This window comes from Diplodia seriata (assembly GCF_021436955.1).
Source record: "Diplodia seriata strain FDS-637 chromosome Unknown scaffold_10, whole genome shotgun sequence".
Taxonomy (NCBI): domain Eukaryota; kingdom Fungi; phylum Ascomycota; class Dothideomycetes; order Botryosphaeriales; family Botryosphaeriaceae; genus Diplodia; species Diplodia seriata.
The window spans coordinates 1005066-1027936 of NW_027117317.1; the positions used below are offsets into that span (position 1 = coordinate 1005066).

Sequence of the window (22871 nt, forward strand, 5' to 3'; positions counted from 1 at the left end):
CGGGTCAGCAAGGGCGTCGATAAGGTTTCCGTTCCAAACTAAAGCTATATAGTATTTCTCTTTTTGTGGGGAATCGACAACGGTAAGGAGGCAAGTTCGCTGCAGGCGCGTGGCTGTGAGGTGAGATGTGGAGACGCGCAGGTGGCGATGTAAGAGGTAGATGGTCGACCAGCCCGGCTGGGTTGGGGTGTGTATGTCCGGCGCCGGCAGCGGAGTGGTGGTAGTTGTATTCAGGCCGGGCAGTTGTTGATCCTTGGAGGAGAGTGACCAGCGTATGACGTCGCTGGGGTCGGCTGGAAATTAAATGCAGGCGACTGGGATTGTTGGCACCAACGGGACTGGAGAACTGGGGGATGGGTTGTGCGGCGCAGGCTGGGAGCGATTGGCAGGAACACGCAGCGCAAAGAGTGGGAAAGACGGCGCAAGCAATCAACAATGAATGGCGCTCCCCTGCGCGTCCTCGATTTTTGGCTTCTCAGGGTCCGGCCTGGGGCTCGGCGCGGCGCGATCAACAGGACATAAAAAGAACGGGGACGGCCGGGCTACGGGTGCATCAGAGGTGCCGCGTGAGCTAACGGCGAGCAACTGGGCGGAGGGCGTGGCGGCGCGGTGGGATGCAACGTAGACACGGATACGAGACCACGAGGAGCAGCAGTATAGAGCGATGGACGAGATGGGGCGGCAGTGCGCGATAAGTAGCGTGAGCGGTGAGGGCGGGCAGCGCTGGCAGGTGGAGAGCGGAGAGCAGCGCAGCGAGGAGCGAGCGGGGTGAGAGCAGCGGATGTGCGCAGACAGGGCAGCGCTTGCAAATACAGGCGCGACGGCTTAAGCTTACCCTGCAGCATCTCGATTGCGTTCCGCCCAGCTGCGGTGTTGGCAGCGTTGGATGTCGCGTGGACGTCATCCATCTGCCCAGCCTGCCCGCTCCGGCAAGTGATTGACCCAGCAGAACTCCCCACTGGGCAAATCCGCCAACCGACCCCGGGAAGCCGCCAGACGAGTGTTCCCGCTGCTCGCAAGCCCCGGCGAGACGCGCAACCCAGATGCACCTGCTCCGGACAATGCTGTGGCGTCCGGCCTGCACCGTCCCGTCTCTGCTGCAGCCACGCAGCGCCCGTCCCTTCCCGCGCCAATCCCACCGCGCGGCTTTGTTTACCTGTGGCGGTGGCCACCGCGAGCTGAGCTTTCCCGGCACGCCGGTGCGCGAGCTTGTGATTCCGCGCACGCAGATCGGAAACAGCCCACTTGCAGGCGGGTGCTGCGTTCCTCGCGTCGGATCGAGCAGTTCCCGTCCGCCTGCGTGACGTCGTGTGGGCCGAGGCCGCCCGGGCGGTGCCAGGGGCAAGAGCTTCGTCGGCGGCAGCAGGACGCAGATTGTCGTGCATGTGGTTGTGTTCGCGAGCGACGTCCAGTCGTTTTGATCGTGAAGCGCGGGCGCACCGTTGAAGCTTATCGGCCGCTGGCTTGGCAGCCAATCGCCCGCCAATCTCGTCGCGGACGGCACCGGCCACTAATACAGAGACAATCTCGTCCACGTCTTGCAACATGGCTGAGACACGCATGCGCGCCGCTATTGCAGACGGTGTGAGTAATTGCCCGCGCCGGAGTCTTCACGGCGTGCTGCACTGGGCAATGGCGCTCGCGCGTGGAGGGTGGCCTCGACGCCTCGCAGATCCTCTTCATGCTTCTGAGCCATAGTGCCAGCCATCGACTTCCTTTCAGCTGTACGAATGATTATATTCTCTCGTCGTCTACACATGTTCAGGCGAGAAGCACCTGATCCCGGCTACCAAGGCACCGATTCACACATAGCCACCACCCGATCCAGAACTTGTAAAAAATAAAAAAGCAACCCAGTTTCGAATCGAATCTCCAGGGGTATACAATATGCCTTGCAAATAGCTAAACTTCCCAAAACAAAGAGCGCCCGCATGTTCCCCCATATCGCCAACACCTTTCTTCCATATTACACCAAGCTTTGTACCAAAAAGGAAGTATAATTTCTTCTTCAATCGAAGAGTCAAACGGAAGGCCAGCGTGGAATCTCAAAGTCGCACGTTCTTCTTCAATCCGTTGAACTTGTCAAGAAGAACGTCTTTGGGCCATCCAAACCTCCTTTTGCCATGCCGCAGCTGTTGAACTGTCGCATGCACCGGGCACGCTGCACAACAACAGGCTGGCAATTACACTATATAATCTCGCGGATCTTGTGTGAAGGGTAGAAGAGAAATTCTCTTGCCGGATCGACGGCGGCGCAAAAACTCACCTGGCAATCAAGCCTAGAACCTAAACCTGGGCTTGTTGTCATCCGCCCTGTTGCCCTGCCGGGATGCGCCTCTGATCCCAAAGCTGCTGATTCTGCCTCCGGCTCTGCTGCCAGCCCGGCTGTCCGCTCTGGAGCTTCGCCCGCCATCCAGGCTAGGACGGGGGACGTCCAGGCTTGGACGCTCCTTCCTGGACTGGGGCGTCGATGGCTGCGGAAGCATGCTGGTGCGGCGGAGGGCCATTGCGCTGGCCGCCCGTGGGCTCTTGCGCGTCGACACTGGGCTGCTGGCGTCCGAGTAGCCGGCATCCGTGAGAGCATCATCCCCACCTGGCGTCGTTGGCTCGAGAAAGCCGCTGCGACGCCGGCTTGCAGCCGTGCTTGCTGTCACAGCTGATGATGACACAGCACGCGTGTCCAGCCGTGTGATGGCGTTGCGAGACGGCGTACGCGGCGCAATCATAGACGATCTCTTGTTGGGCGCAGGGGTGGTGGACGCGGGTCGCTGGTAGTAATAGCCCCCCGGAGGAGGTGTTGGTGCGGCCTGACGTGGAGGGCTGGGCCGCGGCAGGTTTGAGTGGGAAGAGACACGGTGGAGGCCACGAGGCTTTCGAGGAGTATCAGCGGGAGTTGCGGCTGAAGGTTTGATATGGTGTCCACTAACACCTTCCGCGTTTGTAGAAACGTTCCAACGGGGCTTGTTAGACGGGGGTGGTGTAGGTGCAGCCCGGCGGGGCATTGGAGGAGTAGGGGTGGACATCGAGTAACGATTGCTCGTAGGCGTCTTATCTTCGTAGCGGGAGAACGAAAGCGGTGGCTTGCTGCGAGGGGTTGAAGACGGAGCAGGGATGCTAGAAAAGCGCTTGCTGGCCTTGGCCGACGGGGCTGACGTGTTGCTGTTGAAGCTGCTTTGGCGGGACTTGAACCTGTCATTGTCCTTGCGGTTCAATACCACAACAGATGAAGCCGGTGAACTTCCCGGCGTATCGACGCTACTCGCAAAGGAGCGCTCTGTTGACAAAATCGTTGAGATAGAGTCCCGGAGCTGGTCTCCGTCTTTCATGTCGAGCCCCTCGATGCACTGCTTCATGTCCGCCATTTGGTCTTGGAGAGCACTCCACTCGCCCCTCATATCAGACTGCAGCCTCAGGATTTCACCGTTCACCGTCAACCGATCCTTCACCCCTTTGTCAATGATCATGAGCACACGCTCAATGGCCGGGCCATAGTGCATCCTCTTAGCTTCAAAGTTCTCGATCTTCTTCGCTGTGGCCGGTAAGTTGGTAATGTGTTGACCTTCGTCCAAGGCTTCGCGCAGTTTTATCAAGCTCCTCTTGACCGATTCGCACATTTTCGCTGCTTGCCTGCCGGCATTTCGGAAAACCAACACCCATTTGTCTTCACCAAGCTCCCGCCTTAGGGACTCCGCATCACGCTCTAGCCTCCGCCACTTATCTTCGAGAGAGTTTCGTCGATGTTCTAGCTCCGAGCACGCAGTCGGAAAGACTTGCAAGGCACGCATCTGAAACTGGGCGAGCCTCATCGGTAAAAAGTCCAGAGAAGCACGAAGCGGTTGCATGCGGGCAAAAAGTGCCAACAGATTTGACTCCTCTTGGGCGGTCTCGGGAGTTGCGAGCGGTGAGGCGTTTGCGTTGAAGGTTTGCGGAAGACTGAAACGGCTGTGAGAGATCCTCTTGGTGTTTGGTGGTGTTTCCTCGACAATCGCTTCCAAGGATCCGATATCGAGCCCATTGCCATTCTCGGTGAGGCTCTCAGCCATTACGCTGCGGTGGCGGCGTTCTTCCATCTCAAACACCAACCTTCCGAGAGCCTCCACCTCCAGGCTGATGTCACCCAGAACGGTATTCCACAGCTCTTCCCACTCCATACCTATCTCAACCTGCTCCTTTACTGCTCGCAGTTTGTTTTTTATGCCTGCCCAATCGTTCAAGATGTTCTCCATCTGATCCAGCAACCGCGAGAGGTCCGCCATTGACAAACTTCCGATGTCCGGACGGCTCTGAAGCTCTTCGATGGCATTGACGAACACCCTGATCAGCGTTTCAAATGTATTGATTGCCGCGTCGACCTCGTCCAACCCTTCTCTGCCAGCTGCGGAGGCCCAGTCAACGTCATCCTCCGCGTCCAAGCCGTTCAGTACATCCGACGCTTTAGACATCCACACTCGAATCTGTCCTGCCGCATCGTTAAGAGCACTCGAGGCGGCCTTTGAGGAGGGTATTGCCGATATGCTTGCTTGCAGGGACGAGGCCTCGGGGAGTTTGATGGAAGTAAGCTGCTGGATCTGGTTGGTGAAGGACACGCGCGAAAGCGTGTATATGGAGGCTGCTCGTGACAGGTGCCCTGGATTGAAATACGAGGTTTCCTCTTGCTCTTGTTCCTCCTGCTCTTCCTGCTCTTCTTGTATTTCGTCCAGCGATTCCGGCTCCTGGACAGGCTCCGGTGGAAGGTCAGGTGTATTGTCCACGGGCGGGTCCTTCGGCGGCGGCGTCGGAGGGGCAGAGTCATCTGGCGAAGGACCGCCTTCCGTTAGGTCCTTCGACATGGACACTGAGCTCTCCCGCGACTTTCCGAGCACGGGCTCCTCGTACCTCAGGGTATTGTCCTCTTCCTCTTGCGCATCGAAAAACTCGCTGTCGTCGTTATCGGAGTGAGGCATGCGTTCGCTGGCGCTGTGTACGCTCGACTGGTCGCTCTCTTGAGGCCTCGGGAACCTTTCGACGGGATTCCTCTCGCTGCCGCCTGTGGATTGTGCGGTGAGCCGCGGCGCACGCGGCCCACTCCAAGCCCGGCCACGCCGCTCGATCTCGATGGCGCGTTCCCGCTGGTGTAGAAGGTCGAGCTGGCGCAGCTGGTCCTCTGGTATGCGGCCGATCTCAACGTCGTTCTTGCCGCCAGCCTGTCTGCTCTTGTGGTGCAGGTCAAGCAATTTCATGCGCTCCAGAAGACCCGGGGAGGGTTTTCGTAGGGCGCGCCTGGCAGCAGCAGCAGCGGAGGTGTCGGACGATTCTGTGCTGAGCTCAGGTGTTGAGAGGGCCGGAACCGGTGGCAGTGGTCTGGTGTCGGGCGAGGAAGGAGGGGACATGGGAGGCGGCGGGCAGGAGGAGGCGTGGGGTGAGGCGAAGCTGCTGTGCACGGTCAGCGCTGGGGGCGCGCGGGTGCTGTGTTGTTATTTCGATTGTTTTTGGTCGGAAAAGGCTGGGCTGTAGACGCGATACTGAGTTGTCGATGCCGGGCTGCAGCTCCGCCTGCAACGTCGCTGGTTAGCGCGTTCGTCGGCCGGGGGGTGAAAGCGGCGGGCATCGACGGCCACTGGCTGTCTCCGCCTCCCGCCTGCGGCGCGGAATGAGTCAAATGCACGCATGTGACAGACTTACCCACTGTTGCTCGAGACTGCACGCACGCTACAACGGTAGAGCGTGCATGCCCACCGGCAGCGAAGGAGACGCGCTCAGGAGCGGGCGGGCAGCTGACGGCGAATGAACACGATGCCGCTGGCCTGGGACGGGGACTGGGCTGGGATGGGATCCGCGCTCAGGGTTCTGGCTGGGGCCGGCGCGGCTGTGGCTGCGTAGCGCGAATCGCAACGGGGGCCTTGGGGCCTTGGGTCGGAGTGGGCGGCGCAGCGAGCTGTGAAGGCGGTCCTTGGTTGGTAGGGCAGCACGCGTTCTGCAGTGGGTTAGAGAAGTGGCCTCGAGGACAGAGCCCGTTTGATTAAGTTATTGTCCTGCGCGCTGCTCCGGGCGGCGAGATTGCAATTGGTCGCTGCGCTGCCCTCAAGCTGCTACCGCCCCAGGGGCCAGGCCGCGAATTAACCCCCACTGCACTGCCCGCCCTTGCTTCTCGCTCGTCCCGAGCCCGAGATGTTATTAAAAGACTGTCTGTACAAATTCGGGTATCTCTTGAAACGAGCTGTCTTGAACTCGGCCACGGCCACGAAGCACATGCCAACAGAAAACATTAAATGCCTGTCCATCCAAAGAAACGCCTGGAAAGGCCTCCAAGTCTGGCCGCCCTACACCATCGTTTCCGTGTCAATCTTCAGCATAGGCGGCATCGTCATCGTCTTCAGCCGTGCCTGCTTCCACTCCATAGTAATCTCCTCCCGTACCCCCTTGCACCACTTCATGATGGCTTGGTCGAAGCTCTTCCACGCCTCGCCACTCTCCCCGTGCACCACCTCCATCACGTCCAGCTTGAGCTTGACCTCCCACCGAAGCTCCGCCGCCTTGACCCAGTAGCGCAGGTTCTCCGCGCACCGGTAGGGCAGCGACGTGTCCCTGTGGTAAGACTTGATCTCTTCGAACTGGCGTTTCGACTTCCGCACAAGATTGTTGTGCAAGCGAACGAGCTTTAGTCCGTCGCTCAGTGCTTTGAGGAAGGGCGTCGGCAGCTCGCTCGCTTCCTCTGGGGCCGTCCACGGTGGCAGTTCATCTTCGGGGTGGGGATCGAACGACTTGAGAAAGAGCCATTCTCTTTCACGCTCCTTGCCCGCCCAATCGCCTGAGATCCAGCTCCACTTCTCGCGGTCCAGCTGCTCTTGCTCCTCCTTCCTTTGCTCGGCGTCCAACAGCTGCTCGATGTCGCTGATCCAGCCGTTGATGCTATGCCGCTCATCGTCCCGGATGCCACCTTCGAAGTCACGTCCTGCCATCCGTTTCAGCACCTCCAGGGTCTGATACAGCTCTTTCCTGATGGTCTTCTCGGGCTTGATAGAGTACAGGCGTTCGGGTTGTTCATGCGTGGTGTAGTAGTTCTTCGCGGCCCGAATGGCAAGAGTTACGCTGTCAAGAACATGGAGACCCTGGATCTCTGTCCAGCCCTGCGGAAGCGGCAGCGGCTCTTGCTCAGCCTCCGGAGGGGTGTTACCGGAAGCATCTTCTTGCTTCCTCTTTTCGGCTGCTTCGGCTGCAAATTTCTCAGTCTGTGCCGCCTTGCGTTTGTACCTCGCAATAGTGTCGGGGCGCTCGGTGCCGGCAAGCACTTTCCTAGCATCATCGAGGGCTTCTCTGAGCTCTCTCCGCAAAACAATAATGTCCGGCGGGGGCGGCGTGTATAGAACTTTGTTCTTGTATGTGCTGACGGTTGGAGGGAGCATGGGGGCCGGCTCATATTCGACATGAGTTTCGAAGTCCTCGCCTACGGGGCTTTCCACAAAGGGTACATCGGTGGCAGATTCACTCAGGTAGCCATCGTCGGAGACGGCGCATGACGAGCGCTTGTTGTCATCTTGCGAGGACAAGAAGGCTTCGTAAGCGCGGTCGGCGGTGGTGTGCACTCCCTCAATTGCGTTGTTGCTCTTCTTGCGTTTGGTCTCTTTCGCAACACGGCCGCCCTTGGAGTCCAGCAGACCGGTCCTCGCGAAGTAGTATTGCAAGTGGGCGATGGTGCCTAGGCTCATAACGCTCTCTCTGTTCTTCGCCGAGTCCGCAAACGAAGTGCCCTCGGGGCGTAGGTACCCTCTTCGGCTGTTGGGCAAGCCACCCCACGAGCGCCGCGACCCCGCCGACATGCCGGATACCGAGGATGAGGAGGTCGACGAGTTGTCGAGCCCCGGGACCTGGCTGACAGGCAGGGTGGGCGAGGCCCATTCTTGAGGCGAGGCAGCACGCTCAGGCTGTGTGGCTTCTCCCGCCATGTTCGTCGCGTTCGTTTGGTGACGTGGTGGGACGGACGAGGAAGGTGGGGTGCGGGTGCGGCGCGGCGGCGGTCTGCTTGGATTGGGCGTGAAGGTCTGGACGGGATTGTCGTGAGCGCTCTTATCGCAGACGCATGGGAGAACAGGTGACCGGAAGATGTTCAAAGTCGTGGTGATGAGGGACGCACAAGAATGTTTCTGGAAGCCAACGGCCGCGGCCGGTGCACTGATCCCGGCGGACGGAAATTAGTCGTTGCCTCACGAACGTGTCGTTGCGCCGTAAACAAATTGCTGCGCGGAGCGGTGACAGGCCCCCCTGCGGCCCAGGTCGTGGTCGGCTACTCTGGTTTTGGCCAAGCTTGGGTTATTTCGAGCTCCGGGAGGACGCGAGAAGAGGCTGCTTTGGATCAGAGATGGCCGTACTGTAGAGCCACGCAGCAGTCCGCAAGCTGCATCCCTGAACTGGCGGCCGGGCGGGAGCGGAGAGGGCGGACCCTTGCTGGATTCGAGCGCAACTCACGGCCCACGCCGTTGACGCTTCATCTGCCCATGTGCGCGAGTCGAGCTGGCGAGCTCGTGGGCGTCAGAGCAGCCGGGCCCGTCGGCGCTGCTGCGTTGCCGCGCGTCTGTTCCTGGTGTAGGCCCTCGCTCCGGAACGAGCACGCCCACGCCCTGCAGCGTACCTTAGGCTGCACGCAAGGCGGGCGCGGGCGCGGGCGCGGGCGGCCATGCGTCAAGAACGACGTCATGTGTGACGGCAATCTGAAGTATACCCAAGCGGGCGGGTGCGGCCTACCCTTCCGCTCATCAAACACCTTCATCCAAGACGTATGCGGAGATTGTCCACCAATTCAGCAGCCAAAATGTCCAAGCGAGTACGGTCGCCTGTGAGATTCCTATCCACGCGCCGATCACACAGCTAACGCGTCCAATAGATTCAGTACAAGGTCGACGGCCAAGTGCAAGGTCAGCCTCACCGCACACGGGCCCTCGCCTCACCCAGCGACTGACTACAGTCTGCAGGCGTCTGCTTTAGAGCGTACACCGTCGACGAAGCCAACAAGATCGGCGTCACGGGCTTTGTGAAGAATGCCTCGGACGGAACTGTAAGCACAAGCCTGCTGCGTCGCTCGACACCGCTCGCTCATCTCACTCCCGCAGGTGACTGGCGAGGCCCAGGGCGATGACAACCAGATCCAGCAATTCACGCAGTGGCTCAACAAGGGCCCCTCGGCCGCCAAGGTCTCTGGCGTCGAGCAATCCGAGATCGACCCCAAGCAGGGCGAGAGTGGCTTCAAGCAGTAAGAGCGGACGGGGAAAATGTCTCGCTTTTGGACTCTCTTTGCTGACTGGAAGATTAATTGTGTACGATAGAATTAGGAGATGATGGCACGGCGTTGTCAATGCGAATCTTTTAGTAACGCCTGTCGAGCGGCGCTCTTTGATCAGGCCCAGACAAAAGGTCATGTGTTTTTCACAGCCGTGACATATTCCAATCCACATTCTACGACTTGGACATGGTGGCGATTGTAGTCGGTGACAGTAGGCCTAGCAGCAGTTCATGCGTACGATCAAGTTGCCATACATGCATCCAGAGTTCATCCCCTCGTTACGCGGATATCATGGTCGAGTGTAGTAAATCATGTTCCAGCGTGACGCTCTTTCATCGCCAGCATACCATGCACTTTATTCACACACACACCAGATTCATCCGCGTATGAGCCCATCTGCTGTCTCGCTCAAATGCTTTCGACTGCGCGGACAAGGATGATAGGAATCATGTCTTTGTTCCCGACATCACCCTATCTCGCCAGTCTCCCGGCTTTTCGGCATCTTCGGCAACTTCGGAGCTACCACCCCGTGACAGTTCAAGAGGCTCTGGTTACGATTTCTAAGTTGCATTAGTGGATAGTCAAATCAGACGTTATCTTCTCCCACTCACAGCTGCCATCTGGCAGTTGCATGCCAGGGTGCCATCGCTGCCCCTTTGCACCGACAAGCTCATTACTTCGACTAAATAGAAGACTTGGAATTTGGTTAGGACATTCTATCAGCCACATGGAGAAACACATGGGTATAAGATACTAGCAATGGAGAGGCAGACTTGGTTCGGCGTCAACTGCGTTGGGCCGCAGCCGCAGCTCAGCTCAGCCGTGCCATCCACAAACATGCGCTGCACGCGGCTAATCTTCCTCCTCTGCTCCGGCCCGCTCTCAAATGATGTGGTGTGGAGCACCAGTACCCAGTGATTATTTTGGAGGAGACCTTTGAGGCCGTTACGATAATGCGCAGCTTTTAAACTTATTGACGCTCAGGTTCTATCCACGCGACACTCGAGCAAGTGATGCTTATTTGGTCTCCTATCCACCGCTCTACAGTCGTGCATACACTTTCTGAGACGACTACATTTTCATCTATCCTGCATAAGCAGAAGAGCTTTGGCCTTGGCAGAGGAGCTATGCCTGGCGCCGGTGTTTGATTTGTAGACTACACGAAGTAGTACAGCGTCTACAAGGCCACGGCGGGTGACAATTGCCCACCCGGATCCGCCTTATAGAACAATTCTACATGGGATAGGCAGTTGAATATAAGATCCAGACGTAAATGCACGAATTTAAAACTTACATTTATATCCGGATCTTATATTCAACTACCTACCTAGATATCTTGTTTCGGAATCTGTGAAAGGCATATGGGGGTGTGCAATTCCTCTTGTCACCCGCCATGAGGCCTATTTCTCGGCCATGGAACCCTTTGAGATAATATCGCAGGTATCAGCACAACGCCTTAGTATCGAATCACGCGTTCCACTCCATAATGTACGAAAAATTACTCGGATTAAACCTCCATAATCGCTTACGCCTTGCTACTTATCCAACTGGCCACAATCATTCCTCTTCCACGTGAGGAGAAAGACCCAACTACCAACCACTCTCCAAGCCGGCAATTAGTGGTCGCTGGCAAAAGCGCAAGTGCCCAAGTCTCTCTTCTCTGCGGGCTTCTCCGGCGAAATGTCAAAGTCGAAGATATCCATAGGCAAGCCCATGGTCGTGCAAGCATTCGGGATCTGCATAATCCACATTAGCGGCCTTGGGGTCGAATGTCAAGAAGAGAGGAAGCGTTGTGACTCACATCCACGACTCCAGCAATATGCCCCTGCACCGGCGCGCAGCTCAGCAGCAGATAAGCCTGGTAGTCGCTGTACCCGTACCGGCGCAGGTACTCGATGCAGCGTAGAGCTGTTTGGCGGTACGCCACGGTGGCATCCATGTAATGCTGCTTGCCGTGCTGGTCGACGCTGAATCCTTCGAAGTAGATGTACCTGCCGGGCCCGAACTGAGGCTCCACGGGGCCCGGCTGGTAGATGGGCGACTTCATGCCCAGCTGCGCCATGCCGCCCTTCATCACCGACAGCTTGAGTGTGATGACGCCGGGCATCTCGATGGCACCGCAGAAGGAGATTTCACCGTCGCCCTCTGTTTTTGCAGGATTAGAAGGCTGGCGGCAAAGGGAGAAAGGGAAGAGTACAGGACTCACGTGAAAAGTGCAAATCACCCACGCTGAACTTCGCGCCCTTGACATGCACAGGAAGGAACACCTTGCTCCCACGGGACAAATTCTTGATGTCGCAATTACCACCATGCTCCGGGCGACCAGGAATGGTCCGGGCACCCTCCTTGCCGACCTTTTCCCTGAGAGCCTCGTCTGCAGAACCGGCGTGCACGTTCAGTGGTTGAGGCGGCTGAGCCACGATGCGGCCGCAGCCATCCATGGCCTGGATGAGCTCGCCCTCGCGCCGGTTCCACTCAGCCAATATCTCGGCCGACGGCGCGCAGCCCAGGATGCCAGGATGGATGAGCCCCGCGAAGCGCACGCCCGGGATGTGGCGCGACGAGCAGAAGATGCCTTCAAAGTCCCAGATGGCTTTTGCGCTGTTCGACATACGTATGTTAGTTTCTTCAGCCGAGGGGCTGCCCGAATCGAGGCTTACGCTTTGGGGTAGATTTCGTCCAGAAAGCCGCCGCCATTATTCCTGTCGAAGACGCCGGTGAAACCCCAGGGCTGCTCCTCTAACGGCTGTACGTCTTGGATCTCGACGAGAAGCACATCGCCGGGCTCGGCGGACTCGATTTCAAAAGGTCCAGTCAAGTAGTGGATCTTGGTTAGATCTACATTCTTCACGTCGTCTGCACTGTCGTTATTAGCGACTTGAGATCCAGTCCAGTCAACCGCCTCTATCTTCACGGTCTCGCCATTTTTGATCTTGCCGGCGAACGGGACTGCGCTTATGGGTAAGTGTGGGCACAGGAAATGCCATGGCCATGTCAGAGAACGAACTGTCGGGGTGCCAGCGATTCTGCTTCCAGTTAGCGGCAGTGGTAGGAATCAGGCGGTTGCCGGTCGTACGTGTAGATACGGCTGCTCAGCGGCATCTTTGTTCAAGTCGACCTTCGCCGCGTATCGGATGTGCTTCGCCATTGCGGAGGTGGAGGTTGAAAGAAGCTGCAGGATCACTGTGGAGGAGAGAGGTGCAGGAGTGAGGGAGTAAGCATTGCATTATGTTATATCTGCGGGGTCAATGCCATTGAGCAGATCATGGCAATGGACAAACGGAAGCCTCTACACCCGATCTATTGGTAGGCGGCGGCGGACGATAAGGCGGAGATAAAGCTCAGTGTTGTTAGTCAAAGGAGCATGGAGTGGGGTAGCTCAGCCGGTGCGCGTCATCGCGCCCCAAGCTCCACCCCATGCCTTTGCCTAGCGCCGAAACAACCCGGCAGCCCATGCCCCGCTCGTGCCGTTTTGTTCTTCCGCTTACCATCGGCAGTTGCTTGCCTCCGGCCGAACGTTCCGTCGACGGCTTACGAAAACCGCTTGCTGGGAGTCTCCGGGTTGACCGTCTCCTGCTTGCGAGCTTCCGTCTGCACGTTGTGCGCGTCGAGATTGGCCAGTGGCAAGTTCAGGAACTCGTACTTGTTCCTCCACTTGATCTGACTCTCGGCAAAGTTGGTGGCCTCGGCCTCGGCGGGCGCTGGTGGTGGGTCGGTGATCTTCGTAACCAGATACGCCGTCGACGCTTCCGCAACGCCGTAGATCAAGACGCCGAGGAGCGGGATCTTCAGGAAGACGAAGAAGCCAACGCCGAACCCGAAGAGCACACCCTCACGCTCTCTGAACCACGCCTTCTTCTGCTCCTTGTTGTACTTGATGCGGGCGAAATACGGCTCGAGCTATCCATCAATTAGCGCCACAGCCACATCGTATCTCCTTGGTAGCCCTACCAGTTCTCTCATCAGACTTCTCGAAGAGAAGTACGACTGTAGAAAGCGCACCAGATACCGCTTCGGCAAGAAGATGGAGGTTCCGAATATCAGCAGGGCCGGCTCAAGTCCGACGCCTTTCTTGAACGTGTAGAAACTGGCAGCGGGCAGCACAAAGCGGCCGACGTACGGCAGCCCCGAGGCAAAATAGACTGCCAGTGAAATGCCGGCCCTCCTGCCGTATCTCGAGAGAAAGGCTACAATGGCATCCATCGGTTTCTTCTTCTCGCTCGTAGCACCGCGCTTGGGGTACATGCGCATGGTGGGGTAGTACATGGCTCGGAGATTGTGCGGGTCGTCGGTCTTGTGCTTCTGGATGTACGTCTGGTCAACCCACTGGAGGGAGTTCATGAACCTAGATGGGTCCTGGTCAGCCGTGCCTTGCCACGCTTGGCCGGAGGAGGGAGCTCACATGTCGTCCAAGGTTGGCGTGACATAGCGCATCAGCGACATGAGGAAGAAAGGCACCTGCAGCACCGAGTTCTCGATGAACTCCAGGCCCTCGACGACATCGGTGCCCCACGTAGATTCCTCGGCCTCGGCGAACAGCGAAATGAACCATACTATCGCCCTCACGCCGAGCGTCTGCAGGCAGCAGCCGTTAGCCGGGTGTTGCGGAACGCGAGCTGGAGAAGCGTACAGGAATAGCGATGAGAAGGCGGATTAGGATTCCGGCGAGCACTGCGAGGGCGGCCTGACGATAGTGGTCTGAGGTGAACAGCGCAGGGTTCTGGAGGGCGCGGTTGGCTGGTTCCACGTTAGCTGGTGGGTGAGCCGCAGGCAGCAAGGCGGGAGGACATACCGCCGACCACAGTCAACTGGGCGCCCCGAATAATGGCATTGGGCTCGAAGTTGGACATGGTGCAAGCCTTCTCGGGGGTGGTGGAGGGGAAAGGGAAGCAGCCTTGAAGCTTCCGCGATTCAGCTCTGGCGGCCCGTCGCTTATGTATGACGCACGCTCGTATTCTGCGGGGCACGACTGCGCCTTGTATAAACGCACATTCCACAATCTGTTCCCACGGGGAGTACAGCACATGCATAGCAAGTCATCGGCCTCATTCTGCCTAGAGCGGCCATTCGATAGCTTCGTCCAACGGTGGGCAGCTGTATCTGGCTGTCCTTACTGACTGCTACCAGGTAACTTTTTGCAGAGGCCAAAAAATCGAACAGCGACTGTGGCTGTGCATACCTGATACTCAATTGAACGGCATGACGGGACTACCCGCTGTTCAGCCACACTCCAAATTGGGGAATGCTTTGCACTTCACGCCACAACGCCGACGTAAATGCTTTGGCTGATGTTCTTAAGCCAACCCTCTCCTTTCCCTACATTTCTCATGCCAGTACAAGGTCCGAAGATGGCGATTAGAGATTGCCATATGCAAATGCCGCATACCTCTCTGACATGGCTATAGCGTTTCCCGTGCCCACACTTACCTATACGCAGTTCTCCCGTTCGCCGGCAAGATTAAAAATGGCGAGACCGTGAAGATAGAATGCCATAACTAGACGGAATTTTAAATCGATAATAACGATAGTGTAGACAACGTAAAGAACGTGGATCTAACCAAGATCCACTACTTAGCTAAGTTATCGACTATCGGAAGTTGCGAGATGCCGCCGGACCCGAGGGCAGCCGCTTCTCTACTCGCATGGGAGATCTCGCTTTCACATTCCTTCCTTAACGACGGCCCGAGCCTCGGAACAGATATATTTATATAGTACAACGCGTCACCTTGATCTGGAGTTTGCCTTATGTCTACATGGAAACCTGTGAGTACGAAAAAGCAGACTACGCTGGCGACACAAAACTCCACTTGCAGCAGCTAAAAATTATGATACAGTTAAATCTACCCTTCCAGCCGTACGCATGCGAAGCAGTAAGAGAGAAGGCTTTCGAGTTCAGATCTTCAAACACTCGCAACTTTAGAAGTTCTGCCCGCCCCCGCACCAGCATCTGTCGCCTTCTCTTTCGACGTGCACGAACACGTTCAGCCTCTTCTCCGCAAGGAACGACACTGTCCGCTGACGGACGTCTTCGATATCCGCCGTCTTCGACGCAATCACATGGATGACACCCAAGATGTGCTGCTCTGTGTCATCGTGATCATGGCCATGGTCATGCCCGTGACTGTGGTCATGATCGTGGCTGTGGTCATCGTGGCTGTGGTCGTGCGAATGTCCGTGGTCGTGCGAATGTCCGTGGTCGTGCGAATGTCCGTGGTCGTGTGAATGAGAGTGATGCTCATCATGGTGATGATCGTGGCTGTTGCTATGCTTGTGCGAGTGGTCATGATCGTGTCCGCAATCATGTTCTTCTGTGTGGGCGTGGGAGTGAGAGTGTCCGTGACCTCTCTCGTGTGCAGCGCCTATGTCTTCGATCCAAAAGCGGGGAGCACTGTAGCTGACAACGCCGCGGATGGAATTGAGGTCTCGGAGAACATCCTTTAGTGCATCTTCAACCTGCTGGTTATTGCAGAGCAGTAACCGCATGCCAGACCCCATGGTGAGTGGTAACGCAGAGAAGAAGATCAACAGCGCAATGATGGATGATGCAAGAGGGTCCCAGCCGCTCCAGCCGTTCCATTTGGTGAGGAGTGTAGAGATGATGACAGCAACGGATCCAAGGGCATCTGCCATGATGTGTAGGAAAATACCGTGCATGTTCTCATCACCATGGTGGTGATGGTCATGACCGCCGTGCCCATGCGCATGGGCGTGACCCATCGCAGTGAGGCCGACGATGTTAACTATCAAGCCAAGCACGCTCACGATGAGAAGTTCATCTAGACGGCGAAGCTCGTGTCCTTCCCAGATGCGTTCGAATGCATCTAGGATGATTTCAAAACTCACAAGACTAGGTTGAGTGTTAGTAGATGATAATATGAAGCGATGACCTCCTTACATCAGAAATATGCCGTTGGCGAAGCCTGACAAAGTGTCAACCTTTCCATAGCCGTACGGAAACCGAGCATTCGGCGGCCACTTGCTCATTACAGCAGCAATGAGACCGACGGCTAGTCCAGCACAGTCAAAGAACATGTGAATGCTGTCTGTGAGCAGCCCCAGCGACCCTGTCACAAAGCCGTAGAAGAATTGGACTGCCATGAAGGCGAGATTCAGGCTGTGTTGTGTAAGCGTATGTCTAACGCAACCAAAATATGAACTCAACGAAAAGCTCGTTACTCACCATCCGAAATAGGCAATGCGGCGGGAATCTTTCTCCACAATGATGCTGTGTAGGACGCCTCCGGCCTCGACATTCTTCAGCAGAAGACCCGTGAGTTTCGAGTGTTTGTCGTGGGCGTGTGGGCCACGTGCATGGTGGTGATGATGAGCCTTGTGACCATGGTCATGATCATGGTGGTGAGGCGCAGAAGCCGAGGCAGTCTCTTGGGTAACTGTAAAGTATGTAAGACCCGGAAAAAGGACATCGGCAAAGGTAGATATCCAGGAATCCGAGGGAATAGTCAGCGCGGTCAGGACTGTGGAGGTGCAGCCAGCAATGAGAGCGGACTTGTCCGATGACCGCAGAGTCGCGGGTCTCGCAAAGACGTAGAAGCTCGCGGCAGAGACCGCGGAGAGCAAGGAAATAAACACGGTCGATGTAGTGAAAAGCGACACCGTTTGAAACGTTGAAAGAAAGAGGATCGTGAAAACGCTAAGTAGTGCTCCTGAAACGAAAGTCGTAGTTATGTCGTCCTGAGACAGGACGAGCGGGGAAATTGTGACTGAAAAAGAGCTCAGTGCCACTGGCACCTTCTCCGGACTTTCAATCAGCGGCGAAAGACCACCATTGATTCCATTGGCCTGTGGAGGCGGTGGGATCGTGTGAACGGAGATCGGCATGGGCGGCGGAAGGACAAAGATCGCCGTCGCAAGTGCCAGGTAACCGGTCACAAGCTGCCATGCGCTCATGGAAGCTGAGAAGCCCATCATATCACAGATAAGGCCCAGGCCAAAGTAAGCGCAGAGCAGCTGCTTCTCCTGGAAGAGGCGCTGAACAGCCAAGAGAGGCCGAGGCGCAGCATACGAGGCATTCGCGCCACAGAGACCATGGGCAATTGCAGTTAAAAGGACCACACCTGCGCGAACACCGCCAAGCTGCGCGGCTGCATAAAAGGGCAATCCAACACCGAGAGTGGTCTTGGCCAATTGCTTGATCTGTCCCAGAGCACGCGCAGACTCTCCCTTATCCGCATATTTTGCCCTTCTCCGGTCAAGAGGACGGGCGTGCGGTTTGGTTTTGGCCAAAAGCGCAGTGAGCAGGAGCGTTCCAGAGGCGAGGACGCACGTCTCGAGAAGTGGCGAGCGGTTCGGTGGCTGGGCAAGGTGCACGGGCGGTGCTTCTTCTGACACTGACGCGCGTAACCTATCGAGAGCCGAGTCGGACTCTGCACCTGGGGAAGAGGATTGAGGGCGCGTGGCGAAGGCCAATGAGGCCAGAACGTAGGGGAGAGGGACCAGTGCACCCGTGAGGATAGCAACGGCCCTGCTAGCTGGCCTAAGGGCACGTTAGCAAGCGCGAAAGTCCAATTGAGAAGCACGGTTGTCGCCTACACAGTGTCTTCAGTGTGCTTGCCCACGGGCGGAAATCCATAGCCGGACGACGTCTCCACCGGGCCAACTGAAGCAGGGCGGCCGAGGTCGGACTCGCCGCGCGGGCGCAGGCTCGGGCGGCCGTTCATGAGGGCAGAATTGAAGGCGTCCGGGACGGAGAGGAGGGTGTTGGAGGATTGGACGGGTGGCGCGGAGGCAGGCGCAGGCGCATGGGCAGGAGCTTGGAGGCTGCCGTGCGAGTGCGCCTTCTTCAGGGCAGTGCCGTTGTGGCTCGGGGACCAGCTTGGCGAGCGGTCGGGCAGCAGCGAGTTGCTATAGTGGTGGTGGTGGCCACGTCCATGCTGGGGGTGAATGTGGAGGGACGAGTCGATGGGGAGGGCGTAGGCGGAGGCCATTCAGGCGTTGGTGATGTCGGGCTGGTCGTTATCGGAACGCGAGGTCGCAGCTGCCTCTGCGGAGAAGCTGCACCGAGGCAAGGACCGAATGCTGCGCAGTTCGTGAAAGAGCTGGCGTCCCGGGGGATGCAGCGCGCCGTCGGGCGCCGGATTTGGACGCTGCGCTTCAGGGGTGGTCCCATGCCGCCCTGGCACACCTGGCACTGGCGCGCACCAAACCCTGCACCTGTGGCGCGCGGGGCCTGCGTTCCTGTCACGACTGTGCCTCTGCGATAAAGCTATCGCCCAATCTCCGCACGTGCCGGCCGCTCATTCAGACCACGTTACCACCCTCCTCCGCTCCGCAGCATGGTTTCCCTCTGGCTCGTCCTTGGCGCCCTTGCCTTCTTGGGCATCTGCCTCGTGTTGCTCACGCCCTCGCGCCGTTCGTCGGCCGCGCCCACTGTGCAGGTTGTGGTGCTGGGCGACATTGGCCGCAGCCCACGCATGCAGTACCATGCCATCAGCCTCGCCAAGCTCGGATACAAAGTCGATATAATAGGATACAAAGGTCATAAATCCAACGCGGCCTTTGCGCGTGACGTCTTTGCTAATCCAGGCTGCAGAATCCGAATTGCACTCTTTCCTGGAGGCCAGCCCGAAAGTCACTGTGGTCGCAATCCCACCATGGCCCAAACGCTATCAGACGGACAACAGACTGTTGTTCTTGGGCATGGCCCCCTTGAAGGTCCTCTGGCAGACGTGGGGTCTCTTTGCTACCCTAGCCTACCGCACGGCCCCTGCAAAGTTCACCTTGGTCCAGGTATGTCAACACATCGGAATGCCGACCAGTGCTCACAAAGACAGAACCCTCCGTCCATACCAACACTGCTCGTCGCCCACATTGTCTGTCTTCTGCGCAATACCGCCCTGTGCATAGATTGGCACAACTTCGGACACTCGATCCTGGCTCTGAAGCTTGGTCCCCGGCATCCCCTGGTTCAGATCTCAGAGACGTACGAGTATGCTGTCTCCCGCAGTGCTCCCGTCAACTTCACAGTCACCGAAGCCATGGCTCGTATCCTCCGCGAGCAACACGGCAGGCAGGACGTTGTGCCTCTGTACGACCGACCTCCATCGCATTTCCAGCCCTGCCGCTCGGCTGAGGCTCGCAAGCAAGGCTATCGAGAGCTCGCGAAGCGCCTAGGCTGGCCAGAGAACGACGGGCCAACCAGAATCCTTGTCAGCTCCACTTCCTGGACCGCAGACGAAGACTTTTCCATCTTGCTGGACGCATTGGCAGGCTACTCGGCCATCGCAACTGCGCAAAACCTGCCAACGATCCTTGCCGTGATCACCGGCAAGGGCCCGCAGAAGGAATACTACCTATCGCGCATCGCCGCCATGGAATCCGAGGACAAGCTGGACCGTGTCCGCATACGCACTGCGTGGCTCACCATGGAGGATTATGCTGCAATGCTCAGCTTTGCGGACCTAGGCGTATCGCTGCACATGTCCTCCTCCGGAGTTGATTTGCCAATGAAGGTCGTCGACATGTTTGGTGCTGGCCTGCCGGTGGTTGGGTGGAGCCAGTTTGAAGCTTGGTCGGAGCTTGTGAAGGAAGGGATCAACGGCAAAGGCTTCGCCAGCTCCGCCGAGTTGAGAGAGCTCTTGTTGGAGCTGTTCACAAGGGACGACGAGCTCACGAGACTGAAACAAGGTGCATTGAAGGAATGCGACAACAGATGGGACGATGAATGGGGCACAAAGGCAGCAAAGATTTTTGCGTGATTGATGACTGAGCTATCACCGCTGGGTGTTCTCTTCACCCGCCCGGTCTAGACCGCAAATCTCAAACTGACTGACTTCGAGTCGACACATGGCCTCGATTCCAAAGGGTTCTATCGGGAGTGGCGCCCGTGTGTTCTTGATTCGGTAAGTAGCCGGCCCATGTTTTGATTGGAGATCTATGCAAGTCATTCCGGGAGATCCTCCAGGTTCGATGAATAAGTGTTGCGACAAGACCATTGCATGTGGGAGCGAGTCATTCCTCGAAGCGTGGATCCACCAAGGGCATTGCCCTCGAGCACAGGAATTCTGCCTCATGAGCTGAGACAGCGGCCAATGACTCGCTTTGTTCCTTGCCCGCGCCCTGTCACAGCATTCTAGAGCCGGGACGTCGGCGCCCGTTCATTTGAGAGTCTGCAAGCGTGATGTCTCACCTCGTCGCTTAAAGCATCGGTGTTATTAATGTGGAGTTGGGTTGCGGCGCACGGTCAAGCCTCCGCTAAGGGTTCGGGTAACAGGGGTGTTAGTCTCTCATCAGTGCTATCCAGCTCCATGGGACCATTCTTAAATCCACTTCGATGAACTACAACAAGGCCAAGATTGGCTAGGAAGCTGAGAGAAAATTCAAAGGCGGGGAATCTGTCGGCCAACCCCAGCCTTGAACGGCCGAGAATCTCGCCATCATCGCCGGACGTGCGCATCGTTTGCGTTATCCACGGACAAGAACACACAACGTTCACTAGAGTACTTCCGTCGGAACGATTGTCCTAATTGCCGCCGGACCATTAGGGATAGGATCAGCCCACTCCAGTGGTCGCAATTGGTGGAAGTAGATCGGCGAACACACCCAACTGCAGCACGCCAAGACGCCAAGTCAAACAACATCCCCGCTACACTTACTGCATCCAGTCCAGGAGTTTCTTCATGCGAGAGGAAAGGAAGCTCTAGGACAATGTCTCCACCAGACGAATCGCAAGGCAATCCAAATCATTTTGTAGGGCTAGGCAGGGGTGAGCGAGAGCAATGAGAAGGTTCCCTTGAATTTCGCGTGCTTAAAGGCCGGGGCCATATAAATTGCAGCTTTCCACTGGGACTACAGAGATCACCATCACTCTTGGTAGTAGCCAGCCTGTCCGACAAGTCCTCCCTCGAACTTCAGGCACAAGTGACACTGGAACCATGTCTGCAAGGTCTTATATCAGCACTGCTGCTCTTCTGGCAGTCCTGCTTGGCAACACACAAGCTGCCGATATCTACGTCTCCCCGACTGGTACCGGGACTGGCTCTATCACTGCGCCTTATGGTTCCATCCAGTCCGCCGTCGATGCAGCGGCCGCCGGCGACACCATTCACCTCCGTGCTGGAACCTACTCGCCAACCTCCAACATTCAAATCACCAAGAGCGGGACTGCCACATCTCCCATCACCCTTCGGTCGTACGAGGAGGAGGCGGTCATCCTGGATGGTGAAGAGCTGCCAGGGTACGTTTGGACTTGTATTCCTCAGATGTGAAAGCATGAGGCTAACGACTTCCCATTAGCACTCCCTATGGACTGGACGAATCTCTTCCAAACGACGAGAGAGGCATCTTGCATATCGAAGGCGGCAACTACTGGAAGTTTTACAACTTGGAGTATGCGCCTCTTCCAAAGAAGTGTTCACCCAACAGTGCACTCACATTCGACCAGATTGATCAACGGCCCTTACGGCGTCTACTCCCGCGATTCGTCCCACAACTACTATGAAAAACTCTCGACTCACGACAACTATGAGTCCGGTAAGCACACTGTCCTGTGACAAAATAACCACCCGTCATCTGATGACTCGCTCCTCAGGTTTCCAAATGCAGGGCGACGCCTCCAACAACACCGTCATCTACCTCGACTCCTACCTCAACCGCGACCCGCGCAAGAACGGCGAGTCGGCCGACGGCTTCGCGTGCAAGGAGGGCTCAGGCGAGGGCAACGTGCTGCGCAATGCGCGACTCTGGAACAACGTCGACGACGGCCTCGACCTCTGGCTGTTCGAGTCGCCGGTGACGATCGAGGAGGTGTACTCGTGGGGCAACGGCTTCGACCGCTGGGGCTTCACCGACTTCGAGGGTGACGGCAACGGCTTCAAGCTCGGCGGCAGCGGCGACGAGAGCACCATCGTCCCTGCAGGGCACATCGTCCGCAACAGCATCGCCTTCGCCAACTCCGCCAAGGGCTTCATCGACAACGGCAACCCCGGCGCCATGACCATCGAGCGCAACACCGCCTGGAACAACGGCGACACCGGCTTCGTCTTCCGCTCCTCCCCCAGCTCCGTCACCGACAACATCGCTGCCGGAAACGGCGGCTCCGCCGGCGAGGCGACCATGGCCGACAGCGTCGACGCCAGCGGCAACTCGTGGGACATTGGCGGCACTTGGTCGAACAGCTCGTTCGAAAGCGTGGACCCGTCGACGCTGCAGGGCGCGAGGGACTCGACCGGCAGGGTGAAGGGAAGCAACTTCTTGCTGCCGACTTCCGGCGACGCCATTGGCGCGACGACGCAGGAGGATATATAGGATCTTCTAGCCCGAAATTGTTTTTCCTCTTTTCTTTGTGATTATTTCCGTCTTGAAGACGATGGCTACTGTATATAGAAAATCTTACACTTATACATGAATCGTGCCGTCAGTCTCTACTCTTTCACTTCAATATTAGATCTATCTTCTTTGGGTTCTATTTTGTCCCACCTGTTTTGACGAGCAACAACGCCTTTCCAATGGTAGCTCTCGGTCTCACCTGCATTTCGGTACCGCCAAAACATCTCAGTTGCTGCACATTCGATCACAAAGTACAGGTCCGATCTTGATATACTTCGCTTCTGTATCCAATAACTACTAATGAAGTCTCAAAACCGTTGATGAAACGTCCATC

General features: G+C 57.2%; 8 protein-coding genes across 8 annotated transcripts; 3 read left to right on the forward strand and 5 right to left on the reverse strand.

The window, feature by feature from the left end:
* Nucleotides 1–2279: 2279 nt before the first annotated feature.
* On the reverse strand, nt 2280–5369 carry SLS55_009503 (uncharacterized protein; the record flags this gene model as incomplete). Its single annotated transcript, XM_066780904.1, has 1 exon — nt 2280–5369. One exon carries the CDS (start codon nt 5367–5369, stop codon nt 2280–2282), a length of 3090 nt encoding a protein of 1029 aa, XP_066628850.1.
* A 930-nt stretch (nt 5370–6299) lies between these two features.
* Nucleotides 6300–7922, reverse strand: SLS55_009504 (uncharacterized protein; the record flags this gene model as incomplete). Its single annotated transcript, XM_066780905.1, has 1 exon — nt 6300–7922. The coding sequence occupies one exon, from the start codon at nt 7920–7922 to the stop codon at nt 6300–6302; it is 1623 nt and encodes a 540-aa protein (XP_066628851.1).
* Nucleotides 7923–8785: 863 nt separating this feature from the next.
* On the forward strand, nt 8786–9227 carry SLS55_009505 (uncharacterized protein; the record flags this gene model as incomplete). Its single annotated transcript, XM_066780906.1, has 4 exons — nt 8786–8797; nt 8858–8888; nt 8946–9028; nt 9084–9227. 4 exons carry the CDS (start codon nt 8786–8788, stop codon nt 9225–9227), a joined length of 270 nt encoding a protein of 89 aa, XP_066628852.1.
* Nucleotides 9228–11003: 1776 nt separating this feature from the next.
* SLS55_009506 (uncharacterized protein) lies at nt 11004–12401 on the reverse strand (the record flags this gene model as incomplete). The annotated part of the gene is made up of 4 exons (XM_066780907.1): nt 11004–11398; nt 11460–11854; nt 11914–12207; nt 12340–12401. 4 exons carry the CDS (start codon nt 12399–12401, stop codon nt 11004–11006), a joined length of 1146 nt encoding a protein of 381 aa, XP_066628853.1.
* A 383-nt stretch (nt 12402–12784) lies between these two features.
* SLS55_009507 (uncharacterized protein) lies at nt 12785–14103 on the reverse strand (the record flags this gene model as incomplete). Its single annotated transcript, XM_066780908.1, has 5 exons — nt 12785–13153; nt 13205–13598; nt 13656–13828; nt 13884–13990; nt 14046–14103. The coding sequence occupies 5 exons, from the start codon at nt 14101–14103 to the stop codon at nt 12785–12787; spliced, it is 1101 nt and encodes a 366-aa protein (XP_066628854.1).
* Nucleotides 14104–15169: 1066 nt separating this feature from the next.
* On the reverse strand, nt 15170–17931 carry MSC2 (putative zinc transporter msc2; the record flags this gene model as incomplete). The annotated part of the gene is made up of 6 exons (XM_066780909.1): nt 15170–15336; nt 15643–16100; nt 16149–16367; nt 16434–16507; nt 16976–17747; nt 17804–17931. 6 exons carry the CDS (start codon nt 17929–17931, stop codon nt 15170–15172), a joined length of 1818 nt encoding a protein of 605 aa, XP_066628855.1.
* Nucleotides 17932–18546: 615 nt separating this feature from the next.
* On the forward strand, nt 18547–19968 carry ALG1 (mannosyltransferase; the record flags this gene model as incomplete). The annotated part of the gene is made up of 3 exons (XM_066780910.1): nt 18547–18748; nt 18804–19000; nt 19045–19968. The coding sequence occupies 3 exons, from the start codon at nt 18547–18549 to the stop codon at nt 19966–19968; spliced, it is 1323 nt and encodes a 440-aa protein (XP_066628856.1).
* A 1176-nt stretch (nt 19969–21144) lies between these two features.
* SLS55_009510 (uncharacterized protein) lies at nt 21145–22516 on the forward strand (the record flags this gene model as incomplete). Its single annotated transcript, XM_066780911.1, has 4 exons — nt 21145–21446; nt 21506–21598; nt 21654–21742; nt 21801–22516. 4 exons carry the CDS (start codon nt 21145–21147, stop codon nt 22514–22516), a joined length of 1200 nt encoding a protein of 399 aa, XP_066628857.1.
* Between the last annotated feature and the right edge of the window lie 355 nt (nt 22517–22871).